Source organism: Scylla paramamosain, chromosome 2 (genome assembly GCF_035594125.1).
Source record: "Scylla paramamosain isolate STU-SP2022 chromosome 2, ASM3559412v1, whole genome shotgun sequence".
Taxonomy (NCBI): Eukaryota; Metazoa; Arthropoda; class Malacostraca; order Decapoda; family Portunidae; genus Scylla; species Scylla paramamosain.
In genome coordinates this window covers 1,760,001-1,783,544 of record NC_087152.1, presented here as the reverse complement: position 1 = coordinate 1,783,544, position 23,544 = coordinate 1,760,001, and the positions used below count along the sequence as shown (strand labels likewise).

The window sequence follows — 23,544 nt, the reverse complement described above, 5'->3', positions numbered from 1 at the left end:
TGTCGATTTCAATAGTACGAACTCAATCTTATGTCTCCTTCCTTATCAGCTTTAAAAATAGTCAGATAAAATATCTAATGCAGTTTCTCGTTCAGTCAGCCTCTTTTCCAACTGATCACTGCGGTAACAGAAAATGAAAAAAAAAATGAAAACTGAAAACTGAAAAAAAAAAATATATCATAGCGATACACAGAGCTAGACTTCCTTTGTGTTGCAAGACGTGAAGAGGATGAAGATGAATGAAGGAACGACGGCGAAGAAGGGAAGAGGAGAGAGGAAATTCTCTCTCTCTCTCTCTCTCTCTCTCTCTCTCTCTCTCTCTCTCTCTCTCTCTCTCTCTCTCTCTCTCTCTCTCTCTCTCTCTCTCTGAGCCAGCAAAAACAAAGCACTTTTCTTTAAGGTACACCAGAGACGGTGGCGGTTTACTGTCTCCAGTCCAAGTGGCAGGTGTGCCTGTGACGCATTTGTATGGGAGCACTCACAGGTCTCAGCTATTTATGTCTCCAATCTATACCCTCCCATTTGTATTCAGTGCCCTGCTAGTGATCAAACTACTACTCATTGGCATCACCACTCGTTCAGACAGCGAAGATCCTGCAGCAGCGTCAAAGGCGATAGCAGCAGTGTGGACGAAGAGAGAACAAGGAGACACTCAGGTGGAGAGAGAGAGAGAGAGAGAGAGAGAGAGAGAGAGAGAGAGAGAGAGAGAGAGAGAGAGAGAGAGAGAGAGAGAGAGAGAGAGAGAGAGAGAGAGAGAGAGAGAGAGAGAGAGAGAGAGAGAGAGAGAGTGGAGGGGTTTCTTTGTTTATTTTAGTTCGTGGTGTGTGTGTGTGTGTGTGTGTGTGTGTGTGTGTGTGTGTGTGTGTGTGTGTGTGTGTGTGTGTGTGTGTGTGTGTGTGTGTGTGTGTGTGTGTGTGTGTGTGTGTGTGTGTGTGTGTGTGTGTGTGTGCATCTGTCTGTCTGCTGGTTTGTGTGGTGTATACACACAAGGACGCTGGCTTGTTCGTGTGCCAAAGTGCACGTGCTTTATTTTCCTACAGCAATATATCCTGTTATTTGTTGACATTTGTTTTTCAGAGGAGTTCAGAGTTGAAATATGTATTCCTTTGCAGAAAGAAGGCAGAACGAAAACGTTCGTGAGGTAAGCTGATACGAAAATGAAAACACCTTACTCTCTCTCTCTCTCTCTCTCTCTCTCTCTCTCTCTCTCTCTCTCTCTCTCTCTCTCTCTCTCTCTCTCTCTCTCTCTCTCTCTCTCTCTCTCTCTCTCACATCTTGAATGACATATGTAGGAGTCTATCTAGCACTAAAAATAAATCATATGTTTATATAAACGTATGATGGATTCTTTATATATATATATATATATATATATATATATATATATATATATATATATATATATATATATATATATATATATATATATATATATATATATATATATATATATATATATATATATATATATATATATATATATATATATATATATATATATATGTTTTCTATGGACAGGGCTGTTCGACAGTAATGGCTGGGACATCTGTCTTATCAATCCTTATCGGAATCTTTCATTTGTCGTCATCGTCGGTATGTCGTCGCTGTGTTGTTTGGGTATTGGTGGTGATGGTGGACGCGGGTCTGTCGTCGCCTTGTGCCGCTATACTTTCTCGCACTTAACGGACCATGACCAAGGACTCGGGAGCCAAGGATAAGACGGCTAGGCGATGGCAGAAAGTGTTAGTGATGACACCAGTAAGAGAACAACAATAGTGGGAAAGAGATCTTCCGTCAGATCACTAGCACAACCTTCCTAATCAACGAGCACTAGCTGGCCCACGTAAGCTCTAATATTGGGTGCCGCTGCTGCCTGCGGGACGGGCGTGTGAGGCCCGCAGAGAACCATCGCACTGGCTGTCACAGAGACCCTTAGTGCTGATTGATGGGGTCGTTTTAGACAGTCGGAAGAATTTTTTTCAAGGTGAATAACAAGTTTCTTCGCCAGAAAAAAAAAAAAAAAATCTTGCCACTTTAAACTGTTTCCTGCTCTCATGTGACATATGAATTGGTGTACATATAATCTTAAATTCAATGCTATATCTGAGGTACTGTGTCTCATATACTACACTGTTTGGTACATTTAGCAAGAAAACATTTGATAAACGCTGTAGTCTGTGGCGCTTCACGTCTACAGAGTCTTCCCGGTGACCGGTTTTCAAGGACACGACGATCCTGGACCGGGAGGAGGCTGTGTATCAAATTGGACGCCGCAGCCAAGGCAAAGACAGGGTATACACCAGATGCGCGCTTAATATGGCTTGTAAAATAATGAAGTGTTCGGCCCACGCACGTGTTGCCTCCGTTGTCGCCGCCGCTGCCGCCGCCGCCAGCAAAAGTACCTCCACATTTATCGCTATCACGGTTGTCTCTGCTCCTACCAACACTGGTACCATCAATGAGAGAGAGAGAGAGAGAGAGAGAGAGAGAGAGAGAGAGAGAGAGAGAGAGAAAGAGGAGAGAGAGAAAGAGAGAAAAAAAAGAAAGTGAAAAATGAGTGGAGAGAGAGAGAGAGAGAGAGAGAGAGAGAGAGAGAGAGAGAGAGAGAGAGAGAGAGAGAGAGAGAGAGAGAGAAAGAGAGAAAGAGGAGAGAGAGAAAGAGAGAAAAAAAAGAAAGTGAAAAATGAGTGGAGAGAGAGAGAGAGAGAGAGAGAGAGAGAGAGAGAGAGAGAGAGAGAGAGAGAGAGAATATAGAGAAGCAAAGAAAATTATGGAGACGTGAGGTACACTATGAGATGAGAATTTGGCGAAGGGCAGGGCGAGTGAGGTGCCCTGAGGTTGCCAAGTGCCAAAACTAGCCCCAGGCCCCAGTATGGCACTCTGCCACCCGTCACAACCTTTCCGCCTCCTGCTGGCGCCAGAGGAGGTGACACTCAGAAGTTACATCGCCGACATTCAGACATTCGATCACAAAACTTACCCAATCGATCAGTGTGAAGCACGATACGCTAAATGTCGCCGAGTTACAATCGTGTCTAGGAAAGTTCTTATTCCCACAAAAACTGAAACTCTACCACGTCAAACCCTAATGATAAAAAAAAGCAAACAAACATTGCAATGCCTAATTACTGACCATAAAATTATCCTGTACGGCTGCGAAGTTCTAAATTATTGTCAGATGGTATATACGTCAGTCAACGTAATTCTAAACAATGTCTCCACATTAATAACACATTCATACACTACGGTATTATTGGGAAGATTTGTATTAATCAACATACAAGTTTTTGTAATAAAGACAAAATTTTGGGAGAGTCACAAGATTCAAGCACACAAACGTGCCACACACAGAGGACAGCGGCAACCAGACCCAGCACAGCCACAGGTCTGGGCCAAACCTTCAACAGTATCATATACTGACGACCCAGCTGATGTCACCTGCCTCTTTGTGCCTCGTCGGCCTCACCACCCGTCTGCACACCGTCCCATTGACAGGGTTTTATTAGATCTCTTATCAAAGCGTCTTGTTTTTTTTGTTTTGTCCTAGATACAATCTAAAGTGTCCCTGCTTCACATTCCTCCTCCATCCTGCCATCTTTTAAGGTCTTGTCTGTTGCTGTTATTACAAGTAATGAACTGGATGGGAAAGGCACTTCAAACTCACACACACAAACACACACAAACACACACACACACACACACACACACACACACACACACACACACACACACACACACACACACACACACACAGAAACGCACGCGCGCGCGATAGAAAGGAATAACAAATTTAGCCCGTCATTTCCGGAGAGAGAGAGAGAGAGAGAGAGAGAGAGAGAGAGAGAGAGAGAGAGAGAGAGAGAGAGAGAGAGAGAGAGGTGGGGGGGTGAGGAGAAGAGTGAAGACTTCGTGAATATGATGCAGATTAACAAATAAAGAAGTATGGACACAGCGAAGGCAAGCATCGGTGTATGCTGCTCCCATCAGCCATTCCCTGCAGCACTGCCTTCGCAGCATTTTTTTTTTTATAAGACAGAGCAAAGGACTCAGTTGTCATTAGGATACATCATATCTGTCAAGTCTTGTTCGCTTCAGTTCCGTAAGTGATTGAAGAGATGAGCTGCACGGGTGCTGGGCGAATAACGATTTTCAGTCACCTTGTATCACTGTGTAGCCTTCTAAGACTCGACGACATCACGGAGAGTTTGATAAACGCTGGATAGTAAGGAACAGATTGGGCAAAAAGATAAAATGAAGCTTCTTTAGGTAATCCAATCTTTACGTGCCTAGATAAAGGTTTAGGGAACACATTTCCTTTCCCTCCCCCTTTAGACGAAGGAAAAAAAAATATGTACTTCTCTTCTGAACAAACACTGACTACAAAGACAGGGGATAACTTAGGATCTAGTCTAAGATAAAGGAGTGGTGCTTCGTTATGTCAAATTAAAATCTTACCAATACCTAGAATCCTCTCACATGTCACGGTCACTGTGTACCATGACTACTGGTATGTGTGTGTGTGTGTGTGTGTGTGTGTGTGTGTGTGTTTCTGTGTCTGCGTATACGGGCGAGCATGTAAACGAAAACAGTTACACTGATAAAAGGATGAGAGAGAGAGAGAGAGAGAGAGAGAGAGAGAGAGAGAGAGAGAGAGAGAGAGAGAGAGAGAGAGAGAGAGAGAGAGCTTTGAGGGGAGTTAAAAGCATGGGCTCGGTTATTTCCCCTCACTGTCGCTCATCGGGCCTCACGTGTTGGATCTGCTGTGGTGAATATATTTTTGTTGGTGTGGGTGAAGGCCCAGAGGAGCCGCACCAACAAGTATGTTATGTTCAGGAAATCTAAACATCACACTTCTTTTTTTTTTTTTTTTTGCATTCCCTAATGGTCATTGGCACTTGGGGCGAGAGAGAGAGAGAGAGAGAGAGAGAGAGAGAGAGAGAGAGAGAGAGAGAGAGAGAGAGAGAGAGAGAGAGAGAGAGAAATACCAGGCGGATGAGAAAAGCCGTTGAATATAATGATAAACAAATCCCGCCAGCAGTCACTCGCGGGATGCGATAAAAGGGAGCCGCTTGAGGGTAGCGAGGCATTGTCACGGCATTCCATACTAGCAATGCCACTATGTAATGATCAGCTACTAAATACTGTCGAAGGATTTTTGTGAATCTAAGACTTAATTAAATCCATACAGGTAATAAAATAGTTGATTGCAGTGTTCTTTCTTTGCTCTCATCCTCTCTACAACAACGGATGTAAGGAAAAAGACAATGCATGCAACAGTATAGTGCAGATGGATCAGGCACTGCAGCAGGAACAGTAGCCGTAAGTAGCACCAACAGCAGCACACAACAAGCCGCACAGTAATCCAATATTATAATATTTGATGAAGACGTGGCGACGCAATGACGCTTGGAAAATGTCACACACACACACACACACACACACACACACACACACAAGTTGAGTATTTTAACATCCTATTTCTGGCCACTATCAAGAGTCCAACATCCATTCCAACGTGATTGATTCCAAGAAATAGTCGTTTGACGTGGAGGATGTGGTGGGAGTGTGTGGAAGTGACTGATTGGTAAGGCGAGGGGAGTAAAGGGAGCGTGGGATGGAAGGGGGAAGGTGAGTGACACCCGGCAGAGAGAGGGAGGGAAGGTGAGTGAAGTAAAGATGGTGAGGGCGTGGCAATGTTTTTGTGTTAGGAGTCGCAGGAAGCGCCGAAAGGATCTGGGATTTCTTGGTCATCACACACACACACACACACACACACACACACACACACACACACACACACACACACACACACACACACACACACACACACACACACACACACACACACACACACACACACATACACACACACACACACACACACACACTCAGAATCAATACGTGAAAAAAGGTCAAACTGGGACAATCCATGCAACGAAAACCACAGCATTTTAAGGGTGATCTTCAGGAAGCCCAACTCGTGGAGCAAAATTAGTGAATACATAAATCATCTAATATTTGTAGGACACTAACATAATTTCGAAAAAAACTAACAACTACACCGTGACCTCAAAAGGGCAAGACTGAAATAAGGTTTTCGATGAACAGGAGGAACAAAAATAATTTGTACCAACAGATAAGGAAATGCCACTGACAGTGAAGATGAATTTTTTAGGTTACCAGCAAGAATAGCTACATGAGGAATGGAAGGTAAGTCTATAATTAAAGGTAAGTCTATAATTAGTTAAAGGTAAGTCTATAATTAGTTAATGTTGTAACCAAATTGAACCAACAAACAGCAATTTAAAAAAAGTACAAAAAAAGAGCAATGGAAGGTTAATACTGGGAATAACTCAAAGCTATGAAAAAAGTCAACATAGATCAGAGAGCACACCAAGGGAAATTTCACAGTTACTAAATGAATGAGAAATAGAAGTGGCTGGGACATGGGGTCAGAAAAGCAGAACACGCAACAAATAACACATCAAATAGAAACCAAACTTTTTTCTTGTAAGAGAGGCGCTGGTTAAGGGCAACAAAAAGAGTGAAGAAAGTGTCAGTCCCAAAAGAAAAGACAAGAGGATCACTTAAAACGGATCCCATAACTTGCGCAAGATTATATTCATGCACGAGTACGCACAACTTTGCTCTCAGGAACGACGCCACTGGTTTCGCTTCTTTTAACACGAGTATGATTGATGGTGCCATTTATGTCCCTATAAAGAGCTGGACATTATCCATATCTCATGCAGCTATCTAAAAGTATTAGTCAACAGGAGCCCGTTCATAGGTTCACGTGTTTCCTTTATATAAAACATGCACGCTTATCTGCTTCTACGAGATCCTGGACAAACATTGTGTCTCCTTTTAATATATGTTACTGTAATTTTTTTTTTTACTCTCTCAATATGATAAATATACAACTGAATGAACTTGAAATTTTGCTTTAAGTTATGCTATAATACCAGACAAGTAACAGTGAAAAAATAGATGGATGAAGGGAATAATGTTTCTTCTTTATACAGCTTCATGCATCTTTACGAGATTGTAACCTTGTTTGGAAGGGGAAATGAAACGGCTTGATTTACATCCTACACTCCCGTTCGTACGTAAAACACAGGCGGCTGCTGGCATGGCGTCAACCAGCGGGAGGCGGCGGCGGTGGTGGTGGTGGTGCCGCAGGCTGATGTTTGGCGTAACAAAGTACACTCTTAGATCTACGAAAGGTTAAGGCAATATATTTACTTCCCTAATGGATGAAAGTACAAGTAGAAGAAGAAGAAGAAGAAGAAGAAGAAGAAGAAGAAGAAGAAAACGGTAACCCCAAAGGAGAAAATGTGTTTAGTCCTTAAGTCAGGCCGCACCGCCACGCGCCCGTCACGAGCCCATTACCTCCCTCGCCTCTAATGTGATCCCCGTCGTTACTGTCGGAGAGAGGGATGAGTGGTGTCTCCCTCAAGCCGTGAAGGAAATCTAAGTTTCAAAATCTAACGTAGCTGAAAATATATTCGTAGGATTTTGTGTACAAGAGGGACACACCTGCATTCCTAGTGATCTCTGCACCCTTCCATATGCTCTTTGGTCGATTTCGGCGTGCATATGTGTCATACATAAACACGTCATAAGGAAGTTTATTCCTCCCATTAGTAACACGACGACACGTCAAAGATACGTTTAATTAAATTTCTAGTTTAATCCCACTGGACACCTGTGGCTATAAACGCCTTCCGTTGCAAGCTCGAGTGATGACTTCACCGCCAGATGCTGCGTTACATTCTTGTCTTGAACATTTTCCTCAGCAGGTGGTGGTGAAGGCGACAGGTAGGCTGGCAGGCGGCCCATCATGCTAACGCCACCAGTGTCATTCGTCAGCGCGGGCTAAGCTGCTTGGTGGTGTGAGGATGAGGAGGCCTGACGCTGGCGATGACTTCTCATCCGACCGTCACATTCTCTCACGTACATAAACAACGCTCAATGAACGTGAAGTACATCTTAAATTCGCCTAATCAACTTTGCTAGCAATGGAACATAACCACATAAGTGTTAGAATTTACAAGATCTCAATTTCATAAAGCTTTTGTAGTTAAAGTTATTTATGTAAGGAAATTCTTTTTAGAGATGACACTAATTTTGTCGTAAAATTTTCATTCCACGTCAAAAGCACATGATGCCATAGAAAGTAAAGGAAAAATTCACGTATACTCATAGTTTATTTTAAATTGACGAATCACAAAGAATAATACGAGTAATATTTACCAAAATCTCGCTAGATTTCCGACTTTTCTTTATCTTTCCAGGAGCGAATATTTAAGCAAGCATTTTTATTATTGTTTTTTCCGCTGCCACTTTTCTTGAAACGCAAAAAAAAAAATAAATAAAATAAAATAAATAAATAAATAAATAAATAAATAAATAAATAATGATAAAAATAAATAATAGTAATAAAAAAAAAAAAAGATTCATGGTACGCAGCATCTAGTCTTGAAGTTGGGAAGAGGGGGAGGGACATGGCCGAAGGAGGGAACAGTGAACTATGCTGCACGTGTCTGACAGTGGACAGGGGCATTTCTGAAGGCGGCAACTCCAGGTTAAGAATGCTAAGAATCTGCTCATGAGTTTGTATTTTTCGTGAACACTAATGACCGACTAAACTTAGTGAGTACCAGACATACGGAAACACTCACAAGTCGAGTGCGGTAATAATGGTTCCTCATAATACGGTTCCAACTACTTTTATTTTAACATTTACTTAGACCCTTATGGTTTTTACTGTAATGAAGGTATTTCATCAATTCATGTACGTATATACGATCTTATTGAAGTCAAAGAAAGTAATAATGAACAATGATAACAACAACAACAACAACAACAACAACAACAACAACAACAACAAAGATAACAATAATCCACGTAACAAAATGACAATAAAATAATAATAATAATAATAATAATAATAATAATAATAATAATAATAATAATAATAATAATAATGACAAGAAGAAGAAGAAGAAGAAGAAGAAGAAGAAGAAGAAGAAGAAGAAGAAGAAGAACACAGAGGAAGAGGCAGAAGCAGAAGTCTTTGTGGCAGCTTCAGCAGGGCATGTCGGAGGGGAAACTACCACAGCACGAGATCGCTGGGGCATCTCAGCTCGGGTGACACGTAGCGGCATCCACAGATCTATAAGTGTCTACAGGGAAGCGTGTGCTGAACGAAGGGTGATGGGGAGGCATCGAGCTGAGACCGGAGACTGGGACCTAGGAACGCAACGTCAAGGCCACGTGTTAAGACGATCTGTCTGGGTTCTTTCTCTTCTTTATACAGTCATGGTAAGAAGTCAAGGGAGTGAACACACTCAATTCCATTGTGTTAAAGTTTCTTCTCAATCTGAAGTCCTCCGATCTGGTAACAATCTACCCACTGTTAATAGATCAGTGAATTTAAGTTGGAGAGAAAACGCATATCACAGTGGAAAAGGGTGTAGGTCACTCTTAACCACCACTGTATTAAACCTCCAAGGTTGGGAAGCAATATTTAACATGCTGACTTTTACAAAGTAAATATCGCCCATGCAGTCAATTATATTCTTTATGGAATAATTTGGCCAAACAGAAGAATGTAACTTTGTATTAGTTCTATAATTGTTGTTTTTTTTCTGTTATCATCGTCCTTGTCGTCATCATTATCGTCGCTGACAATTACACTAGCATGCAGACGTTCTGTTAACTAGTCAACACTACAAGTGTTGGCGAGGACAGGATGCATGCATGCCTAGTCTTATGTGTCACATGTTGGATCACGATTTCAGTTCCTAATCGTGCTTCTTATTAAATGGTCATTTGTCCAAACAGGTAACGCGTCAGCAAGTCTGAACAACTAAGGTCAAACCCGGGCCGTTCCCTACACAGGTTCCTGATGCATTCAGTAATTTGAACAGGTTGCACGTTCATTAGTTCGCCTTAGCCCAGTGTTTTCATCCTTGATGTTAGATTTTAGGATATTGCATGTAGTGACTTTTTGGTTTTCGGATACTGAGGAGGTGCAGCTTTCAGAAATTATATAGTCAAGGTTATAAGAAACACTCAATAAACATAAAAATAAAACATAAGCGTCTGTGTGCATACGTAGTCCATACCCGTCCATGTCATACGTCTGATATGTGAAATTACGAACCGCGATAACTTTAATTTTGTTTTTGTTTTTTTGGTTTATAAACATTTCACACGACCGTTTGTTCCTTATCAGTTTTTGTAAAATGAAGTAGCATAATTAGCTTTCAGAGTGCGCCTTAACTTCAAATACATATTAGATACATATTAAGATTATCAAACAATATAACAACAATCTACTCGTATGAAATGATAAATGAGAAGAAATGACGATGAGGATAATTAACTGGTGAGGGATGAGGGATGGATGGACACGCCGCCCCAGTCAGGTCTTCAGCAGCTATCAATCCAAAACTTGTCTGAAAGGAAAATGCAGTGTACTCACCCTCTTGTCTTCAAGGCTCTGGGGAAGCTGCTGCAGGGAAAACTTTCTACCAAGGGAGTGTGTCTGCGTCGCGGGTTGGGGCTGGGGGGCCTTGGGCTGCAGCGGCGGGTACGGTGCATGGGCTGAGGTGGGTGTAGCGGGCGTGGAGACAGAGTTGTGGGGCATCGTCGTTGTGTTGAAGTCAGCCACTGACTGGGGCAGCTCCTTCTTCATCTCCTCTTCACTGGTGAAAAGTGCATTGCTTCAGAAAGACTGACACTCATCTCTCAAACGGCAGCAAATATTTCTTAGGGACCATTAGTATTTCAATGAACGCGTTTCCTACATTAGAAATATCACGAACTGCTTATCATTTTTATTGGCGTACATGGTAGTATGCATCATGAGAGGGAAAGAGAGAAAGAGATGATTGACGTAACTCCGGTATTATCAAAATAGATCTCCAAAACTTTTTTTCCCCAGCAAGGGAGCAAAAAGTTTCCAGATTTGTTATTTACAATTTATAAGATTAATTCTTAATAATAGGAGCTGTATCATCTAGCATCATTATAAGGGATACTGAATTTCACAATGAAAATAAAAAACAGGACGTAACACAACTGTAGACCAACGTACATGTGGTCGTTCAGGTTGGGAAGGCTGGGGCTGGTGGCGGCACGCATCACGGGCCTCCCCACCGGCACTGCCCCGCTGGTCTCACTCTGGTTTGGACTCGCCATACCTGAGAAAAAGATAAATGTGCATTGCATTAGGTAGTCTATTAGATTATAAATTTTCATCTAGGGTAAAGAAGGTAACAGATGGGGAGTACAGCATGTACAACATTAAATATGACTTCTTTGCAAGGACATAGTGAGTTGAGAACCAGAACGCCATAATGGACGGATACAAGATCTCACGTAATGTGACAATGGGGAAACAAGTTTTCATTACATCATGTAATTTAGGCAGAGTTCCTCAATAACTTGACATTTTCTTATGCATTTACTCTTTTTATATCACATATTGTCAATATGGGAACAAGAACGAGGAGGAGGAAGGGGCGGGGCTCACCTTTGCCGTGGTCAGGGGTCGGGGGCAGGGGTCTCGCTCCCATGAACCTCTTCAGGCTGCCCATGATGGTTCGCCCCGCGCTGCTGCCGTCGCTGGAGGCCGTCTGTGAGAGGCGGGAATTAGTGCCACTCCTAACCTCTGTCTAATTTCCTGTCAAACCTTGCACGGTCATTCGATGTCTTGTAAATCCCTTACTCCTTTCTGAGATTGCCATAATGCTGATCATATGGAGTCCTTGCTGTATGAATCTCTTATAGTATTTACATGGGTGATAATCTTTTAGTAGTTTTTGACATAGAAAGAATTAGGTTTTTTCTTTTTTTTTCTTTTACATTGAATGGCTGGGGTACAGTTTCATACAAAGAAGAGATCAGCGGTAATTAGACATAACATTTTAAAACATGGATCTGTGCATCAAGAACCTCCACGAACGAAATGAAATTAATCACGTCGAGGATAATACTGAATGAAATTAGGCGGAGCTGCTCAGAGTAAAATGTCGAGTTTTAATAAGATCATGAGGTTTCCCACTGGTAGATTTCCATTGTCGCACTTAGTCACTACATAGCGCATCATACTGTTGCCACCACGTGAAATGATGTGACGGTAATGGATCTCTGTGCACCTGTTGGCGAAGTTGGGGTAGTATATTAATGAACGGATGATTAACCTGTATATACCAGCCTGTAGGGGAAGGAACACTGACGCACCCGAAAGATATACTAGAAAACACTATTCTCATTGTGAGAGGACGGAATTCGTCGCGAGCAATTACCACATCATGCAACAATACCATCAAGCTGTGTCACAATCACGTTACATTAAAGGTGTTTATGCAGCATGATGCTACAGAAAGCCATGCTATCATGCATCACCAAAGATAAATTATTGAACTTTATATTTTTGTAGCAAATTATTATTCTAATTTACATCAATACTCGTACATGAATTTTCGCTTAATATCACCATGCAAACATATTCAATGAGTAGCTTGGTTGCACATCATTTCACAGTGACATAAAAGCTTTATGTGTTTCAGTAAACATAAAAATCTGACAGAAAGAAACTTTTTCTAGCACTTCATATCATACCTATTTTGTCATAAGCAATAAATCAATCATGCCACAGTAAAAAATAATGCTTATGAATATAATAGCCACCAAATGGTTATCATACTTCGCCATCCCAAACAGGGAGTTGAAAAGATGCGGGTAGAGGTAGCAAGGCAGTACATTTTCAACAATGACTTGAGTTATGACAAAAGACGACATCAAGCTGAGTTGAGGGTCCTGAAAAAATATCACGTAACTATTTCCTTGGCAGGTTAGCACGTTGGTTTGTTGTACACAACCAACAACAGTAAATACGAGGCTCTCCATAAGGCTCTTCGTGTTCTGGTAGAGTCCTGCAATGATTCTAAAGTCACTCTTGACAACAAGATGCAGAAATCTAAAGATGTTAAACTGCACAGGAATGATGCAAGGTTAGTCCGGATATATGAGAGAGAGATTCACCGTAGGGCGACGCAGAGGCAAAGGTAGAGTGTACACCGTTCCTTCTTCACCGTCGAATTCAATATCCTGCAAAACAAGAAGGGCAGGGAGGACCATACTTTCAACACTCAAGTGTCCTGAGAACCAATGGAAGATGCACAGCAGCAAACCATTCCTACAATATTTCTAACCTATGGAAACACTTGTATATCTCTCAAACTCTTACTGGATGGAAAACTGCATGCAAAACTTCCTTATAAGCCACACTCAAGACACAACAACATGCAGAGGAGGAAAAAAAAGTCAGGAGAAAGCCCATAAGTTACCTGAAGATTGGTCATGCTGGTTGAGCGGGAGGCGACTGTGCCAGGACGACCGTAGGCCTGCAGGGAGACAGCCAGAGGGAGAGGAAGGATAGAAAACAAGGACGAAAGGAAGTGGATGAAGGACCAACGCCTCAGGCGAGACAAAAATTTTGAAATTTCTTATTGGTCAATAAAGATAAAGTTTGAAAAGGAAAATATATAACAGATATAACCAATCAGTAACAATGCTCATGCACAACATGTCCTTAAAAGTTGGAAAATATCATGCAATTTAGTGAAACATTTCACTTAAAATATTCTATAGATTTGCATGTCTTTATGTACACGGAAACTTCTTCAGCATCAGGGAGATGCTAGGCTTCTTCAGTGAGATTAAAGAAACTTCAATTAGATTTAAAATCTCCTAATAGCATTCCTTACAATCCATTTGCTTCCAAGACGTGTCCATCTTGACAACGCTCAGTGCCATGCTACTTATCGGTACACAAGTCATGTGGTGATGACAGGACCATGCATATCAAGGAAAAAAAGTGAGATTTGGAAACTGAGTAAAACATTCCATCTTCGGATTATCGCATGCAGAATTACTGAAAAGTTTTTTTTTCAATTTCGAAAAGTTTTCATTGTTCATTTCCTGCAGAATCAAATAAGCCGAGCCTTAAGATAATATTATGTTCGAATATTGTCGAGAGGAGTGGGTGGAATGAAGGAAAACGAGAGGGAGGGATAAAATTAACAAAGGAGTCATAGGGTGTTAGAAACAATAAACACCTGTAGCAGAGGATGAGGAAAGGAAACAGCAGCAAGAGAGTTTATAAGATGTGAACTAATGGAAATAATTATTGAAGGGTCATTACTCAAGTATGAGTAAAATTAAAATAAAAAAGATGAGTGAAGAGACAGGTGATGAATACTAAAGGGTGAGAAGTGACGTGGTAAGGGACTGGAGAAGCAAGCTGGAGGCAGTGAAGGAGGCGGCGCCGCGGAAGGAACACAGACAAACAAAGCAAGTGTAGCGCGACGCAGGCGTTAGTCCAACAGCGCTTTCGGACTCGGCAGCCAAACCAAATATCCGTCACTGAGTATGAGCGATTTGACGGTTAGTGAACCGGCTAATATCTTCACACTGTGGCCACTAAAAGATCTAAGGGACAGGTATTTATCACTGAACACAAATTTATATTGTAAGCAACTATAAACCTAAATGCTTTTATATCTGATGATCTCATGATATTTACACCTCATCATAAAAAAACATTCCTATTGTTTGCATCTTTTAATAGCATTGCAAATTAAGAAAAAATGTCTATGAAAAATATAGGAAGGTACAAAAGAGAAAAGAAAAAGGCATAAAAAAAAATAAAAAATCAAATGCATCTTTGAGCTTAGTAGTGTATGCAGTGTTGAGGAAATATTAAAACGATATATGTATATTTTTTCTAATGTACAGCCTGTACCGAGTCGTAGGGAGCGTTGTGTCGTCTCACCTGATCCTTCTTGCTGAAGCTTGTGCTGGAGAGGAAGCCAGCCCGCTTATTTTTCCTCGGTGGTGGCTGTGGGGGCGGCACCTCTCCCTTGGGCGGCAAGGGCGGTCTCACCACGCCTCCTGTCGGGGTTTTGGTGTCCACCGCCTAAAAAGAAATCACACAGGAGTCAGGAAACCATGGACGAAGATCAAGCACTTTTTCCTTTTTCTTAACTGTGACGATCTAAAATTTTGTAACCTGTTTACCAGCGGCTGCCACAAGATGCGTGTGGTCTGTCCAGCTGGGAAGGTCTGTCTTGACTGAAATTATGATTATGATTACATGACTCTATGACGCCTTCAGATTTTGTTTTTTTTCATGACGAATAAACAAAGGGACAAAAAAGCAAACTTGAAGTCATTGCATCAAGCTAAATGTAATAGAACAATAACACACTTTAAGTGAAATAAGAAGGAACACAGTCCTCTCCTGCGTCTGTGAAGAGGGAGACATTAGATCCGAACTTCAGTCAAACTTGTAGCAAATACGATTAGGTGAGAACTCACACACACACACACACACACACACACACACACACACACACACACACACACACACACACACACACACACACACACACACACACACACACACACACACACACACACACACACACACACACACACACACACACACTCATTCACACACTCCTCTGTGTTTTCATTCATACCCCCACCATCCTTCTGCTGCAGTAATGGCGTAGGTACCCTCCTTGTCCCCGCCCCTCCTGCAAACCTACCAGGAACTGCGCTAAAAGCGAACACATTCCTCAAGGTAAGAGGAATGTAGTGAGAAAGATCACACATTTCTAAACCATAAGTTCCGGAGAATAAATGTTTATGAGGTAAGATAAAACAGACTCTGTATATGTACGTCCTTCCATGTGTACCTTCCTGACGTGGGCGCTGCGGCGTGGGTGGCGGTGGTACATGTCGTCGCAGGACATACAGAAGGCCTGGTTGCCACACTTCTCGCACCGCACCGCAGCCTCCATGGAGCCGCACAGGTCGCAGTTATGGCCATCCCCGCGGCTCTCTGCAACACACGCACTGTTTACTCCAATATTCAAAAAGGCACTTAGCAATTGTATTACATCTATATCTATGTCTACGTGTGTGTTAATGATCACACACACACACACACACACACACACACACATAGAAAAAAAAAGAGGGGGAAAAAATGAATAATAAACAAAAAGCGGATGAGATACAGCTACTACTACTACTACTACTACTACTACTACTACTACTACCATTACTACTACTACTACTACTACTATTACACAACTTTTAGCAACAACGAGAGGACTAGTGAGGATGATGGCGTTGGCGGTAACAGCAGAGGTGACAATTGCTTGATAATGTTACCTAAGACAAGGCAGTGAGGAGTGTTGTGTCTGGCAGCGCTGGTGCGTATTTGTTATAGCGATGTAGTGTAATTAAACTTCACATTCTAATATTTAAGATGTTGCGTGAAGGAAGGTGGATTATTTTGTATGAAAAACATGATACTCAAAACAAAATAGGCAAACAGGCAGATAAACAAACAAGTAAGCGACATGAGAGAGGCAAGAAACCGTAAATTCTCCACTACTGAAAGGTTTCACGCGCTCACATCAGCGAGCCTCACATATTAGCGTCATGACCTGCACCAACGCTGTGCCATGTGAGCAATATTGGCTGAAGGAAGTAAACACAAATCACTCAGTCTTGCAAATTTCTAACCATAGAATTATAGCGAGAGTCAATTAATGTAATAATCTTAATTAATGAGATGTCAGAGTCGTCAAATGACCGGCATTCATTATTCAAATTCAGAGTATGAAAAATTTACTGCAATCAAAATGTTAGATAAGAATGTTCAGATGAGAATTTGAAACAGGCACTCCTGCGAAATATGACAGCATTCAAAACAGTGAAACACACTCCGGTGAACGAATCAGAACGGTATCATAAGAGTGTCAAACTGAGATTCCTCTCAAAAGGGCAGCCAAGACAAGACAATACACTTCGTCTCATTGTATGAATAAAGAACAGAGGATGGGGTTCCCAGCTCCCTCGCTCATGCCCAGATAAGACGATGGCAGTATTCTTTCCAACCAGACCTCCGAGAATAACTTGAGTTCACGAATGTAAGGACGCAGCTCCAACATACACAAACACTCTTCACTCAGTCTTTCAATATTTCTTCTTATATCCAAACATCGCGACGACAGGTAATGAATCAGGAAGTATGACCAGCCCCCTGCCTCGCAGCGGGCAATCCTGCCAAAACACGCAAGGCAAAAACTTCGCCCAACCATCCACCATCGAGGCGTGGGTTCCGTGGCGAGGCAGATAAGGGAAGAGAACGTGGTGAGTCGCCGATGTGCGTCCAAACCTTGGGCTGGGGTGATGCAGGGAAGATTATAGGTAACTGACTAATTGGCTGATCTAAGGCGCCGCAACATAGCTATACAGTAAGTTAGTCGTGAAGATTCCAACATGTGCTCTAGTCATACAAATAAACAAAGCAAAATGATACTATGACCCAGTTTTCTGTTTCATATTTTTCTTTTATGTAGACAAAATGAAGCATGGACAGGAAAGTCTTCATAAGTACGAAAGAATGACCGACAACGGTGAATTTTGAATAACAAGAAATCTTTACGCCTTTCTTCCTAAATTTATCGATGCATTAAACCTTCTTGAGTTAGGAATGAACTTAATAAAAATAATATAGTAAATTGAGAGATCGTAGAGATGGATGACCAATGAGTCTGGAGTACTGAGGGGCTTATTGACACCAGTCGATTTATTTTGAAGTTCAGGTAGTCGAGAGCAAGATACTGATACGATACCACATTCTTGGAAGGAACCTATGCTGCCAGCAAGCACAATGTATGAAAGGTGTTTGTAACATATTTCTTGCTTTGTACCTGGTCACAACACGTGTATCGCGCATGTGCCCAGATTAATGGAAATCGCCCGAATCAGCACTAGTATGGACGAGACTACCTGTTGTGGTGTGTCCATGACCGCATGAGGCAATGCCCGGAACACTGTCCCAGAATTGTTTGCGATCCGATGCTGGCAAGCGTGCGACATGTTCCCATCAAACAAAAAGCTGTCTCGAGCAAAGTTCTCGGGGAGGCGTGGCTGGGCTTTTAGTTGGGATTATTGAGTTCGGATTTTCTTTCCTTTCTTGAGGAAAATTACTTACTACAGCAATGTCAGCGTTCTCCTTTTCGGTTAATTTTTGATGAAACACATGAAGTAATGTTGCGAGTACGATTCAGCAGTGCACCAGCCCCTCACTGGCGCACGGCAGTATGAGTGGTTTGTTGCAGTCTTAGATCCTTTATGTGGGTTCACATTTCAAGCTTCCCTTGAATCTAAAACGGCCGGTGGCATGATCAACCAACAACTTAAGATGTCAGTTCTCTGCTCATCAATTTTCTCCAATACCTACGATATTTTCTAATTAAACATAAGCCTGTGATCTGTAACATTTGTACTATAAATAAATTTGTACTACAAATAAAAGTCCCCATCTTGTACTTGAGCGAAAAACAAGAGATAAGATAAAATGGAACATTATAGAGAAGAAAACAATTTGTTACAGCATAATAAAACCCAAACAGGGTTGTTTCATCATTAATTGTTGTTTAATCATCACTTGCAAAAATGCAAGGCAGGTGTTACGTGTGGGTGGAGTCTTTGGATGCCAAGTGACGGGAACACAGTCCACTACGCCCATCCTCCCCCTCCTCACCTCCAGCCCACAAGAGGGACACTGGGTACATGCTTGGCCTGAAAACGTGTTTATAAATGCTGCCTAAGTAGTTCTGGGAATCTTTTCGAGGCCAGGAAAAATTTCTTGGCTTAGGATCGATTATATGTATACTGGTTTATACAACACAGTGCATGAGAGCGAGTCACTGCACCACGCTTCCTCGCCGATACACGACCTGATTAAAAAACAGTGATAAGAAATACATTCACTGTAAACATCATGTACACATAACATACATATGTGATGGCACGTAAGTCTCTTTTCTTGTAAGTTTGTGTTATCTACTATAAAATAATAAGATAAAAAAATGTAATGAGGCACACTTGATAATGATGATGATAATGACGATGATGCTAACCACGACATCGACAACAATGATGATGAAGAAAACGATAACTGGGATGCTGCTGCTGTTGCTGCTGCTGCTGCTGCTGCTACTGCTGCTGCTGCTGCTAATAATGATGATGATGATGATGATGATGATGATGATGATGATGATAATAACAGTAATCACTGAATCAACCTACTGGCTGGTTCCATAAGAAAACTAACGCTCAAGGAAAAATAGCACGCAGCAAATAGAATAAAATTAATGCAACGGACAAACAACTGGGCAATGCAATCATTCTTTCAATGAATCCATAGAAATATTGATGACGGGTATTTCACTGAGATGAAGCCTCACTAGCGGTGCTCGGTGCACGTGACAATGGATGAGTGGGAGTGGCTTCCGGGCGCCCACGTCTTGGCTCGAGCCGTGGTGGGTACACGTGTTTTTTTTTTTTTTCTGTCTTACTTTCATTTTCCAATGTTTGTACCTATATTTTTGTTGTCTGTGTTCCTTGCTGTCATGAAAGTGAAGCAAATGCTCCTTAACTTAACCTAGGTGCATTATGGTTTTTCAGCAACAAGCCAACACTTACAATGTGTTATCAAGACTAGTATTGTTAAGTTTTTATAAAGTTAATATTTTGAAGTTTGAATAAAATTACACTTAAAAATGTTATCCTAGTATATGAACACCTTTTATGACAAAACTGCTTAACATCGGTTGTTGCGGGATGTATTTGGAGTTTGGTGGGGATGGTCAGGGGGTGATGGGGGAGGCGTGCATGGGTGGGTGAGGGAGATAGCGGTGTGATGCGGACGCCTGAGTGGGTGGGCGAGAGGTGAAGGGGAACGACACAGGTGGTGCCTTTGTCAACTGTTCTCTGATGTCCCAGTTTATGGCCACTGGGGACATCTGGTGAGGCATTCTTCCCATGACAACGACCTGCAAGTGCTTATTTTTACCTGGATTCTACAGTAGTTATTGACATTACTAAAACACACACACACACACACACACACACACACACACACACACACAACGCTACATTAAGCATTGACAGTACTTTCTTGCAGTGAATTGTGAATCCTTTGAAGATTATCTCACAATTTCGATATTTTGGACAGCGGAGGAGGAAGACAGCTGGAGTAAGCAAAGGAGAATAAGCGTGTTGTAATAAAGAGGGGAAGGTAAACAAACGTCACAGTATAGTCACTAATATTGAGCTTTGTGAGGAAGGTGTGCACTGATTTGGCGCGCCGTGAAATTGTGCTCACAAATAAGAGTTTGTGTGCCTCACGCCCTACGCTGAATTATTGATGAACATAACCTGTTAGTGATTACTGCAGTGCATGTAACAGGAGAGAGAGAGAGAGAGAGAGAGAGAGAGAGAGAGAGAGAGAGAGAGAGAGAGAGAGAGAGAGAGAGAGAGAGAGAGAGCTAACATGTAAGGTGTACACAATAATCTGCACCTCCGTTTCATCACTCCCATTCTAATTCAATTCTAACTTCAATTTTCAGTTTGAGTTGGAAATTGAATTACTTTGGTGATTATTTTATTAACCATTTAACAGCGTCAACACTTAAAGGACTATATCTAAGTCTGCTATTGGGAAAAAAATAAAAACGTTATTCATAAAAAGATATCCAGTTTTAAGGAATGCCGTTACAATCCACAGTATATTCCCTATGATTGTATTTCTATAGGCAAAGAACAACTCAAGAGGAACAATGGTGTCAGTTATGCAAGCAACTGAGGAAATAAGAAATTTCTGTAAGCGCTGAGAAAGATTTTTACTGTAACAGATTAGCACATACGGGAACCAGAGTGGCGGAGATAATACAAACGAGAGACGAATGAACAACTGCAACTTTTCTTGCCATGAAAGAGGGACTATGGAAGATAAAACATTGGGAATTAACTAATATAAGAAAATGTTACATTCAGTGAGAGGCAATAAGCCAGTGATTTAACGGGGAAGCAATAAAGAACAGTAACAACAGCTGGCGGCCATTGAGAGGTACACAGCCAATGATTTAATCGATAAATTATTATCGAGGAAAAATGCAGACGTCACATAAAGTATGAGACACGAACACCATGAATAATGACAACCGAAGCTCAGAAAAAAAAAAAAACTAAGCAGATGAGAGATGGCGACAGGCAGTGGCTGAGGATCCTGCCTGACCAGTAGTAATATATGATGAAACGTGGAAATCAAGGTTAGGTAACAAATGGAAATGACACAGAAAATATAGAAGACAGAGAGAGAGAGAGAGAGAGAGAGAGAGAGAGAGAGAGAGAGAGAGAGAGAGAGAGAGACCAGGAAGGAGCACTCTGGCACCATTGACGTAAACACAAGTAGCCGGAGGAAATAAGTGCCGCGCCGGGACTGTTGGCAGGGGACTGTGACGTCACAGATCGAGGCGCGGCGGGAGACAAGGCAGGGGCAAGGAGACAGGAAATGGGTGAGACGCGAGACGCTGACAATTTGTACTCAGAGATCCTGTTTTGAGGAAAGAGAAGCGCCAGTTTGAGAGAATGGTGCAATTCTTTCCCTGAGAAGCTGCGATCACTTTATATCCTCGATTACAAAACAGTGTGCGGCGAAGTAAGGGAGGTGGCGACTGTCCAAGTGAATTCCCTTTCCTTCCGTAAGATAACCAAGTGCCTCCCTCAGCCAAGGTCGCTGCTGCTGCCGGAACAGCACCACCACCACCACTACCACCAGATGTTTAACAGTCGCACTGCCACACCGCCACCTTACGACCTACAAAACTCTACTCTCAGCTTGTATTAAAAGTTAGGACTTCACGATATTGAAATGTGCAGTTCTTGTATTTCTAATCAGTATTCGAAAACGAGTATAACATAAAAGATTAACTGAACACAAGTCACTTTAAGAATAGCGAGATAACCTCACGATAAAAGATTGCAAATCCTTTTTACTTTAGAAGTGCACGGCGACTGGCGCGTTCCTTGCCTTGTACGATAAGCCAGTGGGACGCGTTATCAGCTGCAAGGCCAAGACTTTAGTTTGGAGTGCGTCCTGAATCTAAAATTATAATTATTCACGGCGTGGAGATCGTAACTATCATAATAACATCGACTTCGTGATTCTCTCTCTCTCTCTCTCTCTCTCTCTCTCTCTCTCTCTCTCTCTCTCTCTCTCTCTCTCTCTCTCTCTCTCTCTCTCTCTGCTTTCTCTAGCCGTCTTGTTTGTCAGAACCATAACTTTGGCAGGCAACAGAGCGCAAGAAGACGATGCAACTCGGCTCTTCCCTTGCCTCATGCACTGAGAGAGCGTTGGCTGCACTGCTGGGTGACTCCAGCAGCGCCCAATTCCTTTGACACTTTCTAGATCTCACTTTCCTTGGACTACTTATTGAAACACAGTATAACTTATGGACAACACACATTTTTTTTTATAGAAGTGTGGGATACGGAGATGATTTACTGTATAGCTTTTGTATTGAAACAACATTCGAATGCATTCATGACACTTGAGAAATTGGATCTGCAACATAAAGGTACAGAGGTATGCAGGTAGAAGATAATTGATTGGCACAGTACCTGGTGCCTTTTTCAGGTGGATAGGAGGGCCAACTTCCTCATACTCGGGCTCGTTGTTCTTCCTGTCTCCGGGCTGCAAAGAATGGAGAAAACGTGTCAGTCGAGGCTCCATGTTTCCTGCTCCTCCTAAATCTCCTGCTCCTCCTTCTACTACTGCTACTACTACTACTTACTACCACTATTACTATTACTACGAATGGCAATGATGGTGTTGATGATACAAGAAAAAATAAATAAACATCGCCCTTGACACCTTCCCCTGAGGCGTAAGTGAGTCGTATGCAGGCTTGTCCCTTGCTTTTTTTGGTGCCCGCAGGTGGTGTACTCGTGTGTCGAGGGCTGGAGGTAAATATAAGTGTATCGTCATCCTTTCTGCGTTGCAATCGACGGGAAAGGCATACACAGAGCCACAAGATCACTGTGCTTGAAGGTATGCACAACACTATAGATGCCAGAGAGAGAGAGAGAGAGAGAGAGAGAGAGAGAGAGAGAGAGAGAGAGAGAGAGAGAGAGAGAGAGAGAGAGTGCGTGTGTAGCAGCCCCGGTAAGACATTCTTGCTGCATGAGTTCAAGAGGCTGCCACGCACACACACACATCCCTTCCTCTAGACCAAAGCAGCATAATCTTAATATCCTCATGTCACAACTAGCAAGTCCTTAATCCCAGGCAGGAGGGGCGCCGTGCGTGGGGCAGTGTCCGGCCTCGCACCAGCTTCCTTTTGGCCCGGCGCCACCCCTCACTCACCTCCCCCACGCTCCCACCGCCACCTCCACCAGCAGAGACACATCAGACAGCTCCTCTCTGTCGCCAACACAATACTTGACTCGTTGAGGCGCAGCACTTCCACTTTCAATAGAGTTTAATGACTTGATTTGTAGTTTTATTACATCACTGTAAAACTCAAGCTCAGGTATCGACAGTGTCTCAAATGCGCTAATGTGTCATACAGGTGAATCTATGTTATTTTGCTTTCA

General features: G+C 42.2%; 1 protein-coding gene across 19 annotated transcripts in view; it reads right to left on the bottom strand.

Annotated features, from left to right (window-relative positions):
* Positions 1–23,544, bottom strand: part of LOC135108273 (E3 ubiquitin-protein ligase lubel-like) — a 76,533-nt gene that overhangs the window by 36,430 nt on the left and 16,559 nt on the right. For 18 of the 19 annotated variants that reach the window (XM_064019109.1, XM_064019049.1, XM_064019053.1 and 15 more), the window contains exons 2-8: positions 22,570–22,642; positions 15,780–15,925; positions 14,852–14,995; positions 13,365–13,421; positions 11,546–11,648; positions 11,108–11,213; positions 10,493–10,715 (exon numbers count right to left, since the gene is read on the bottom strand). In XM_064019109.1, coding sequence (XP_063875179.1) covers positions 10,493–10,715; positions 11,108–11,213; positions 11,546–11,648; positions 13,365–13,421; positions 14,852–14,995; positions 15,780–15,925; positions 22,570–22,642 — 852 coding nt within the window. The remainder of the gene's footprint in view (positions 1–10,492; positions 10,716–11,107; positions 11,214–11,545; positions 11,649–13,364; positions 13,422–14,851; positions 14,996–15,779; positions 15,926–22,569; positions 22,643–23,544) is intronic. The other variant, XM_064019091.1, reaches the window with a different exon arrangement.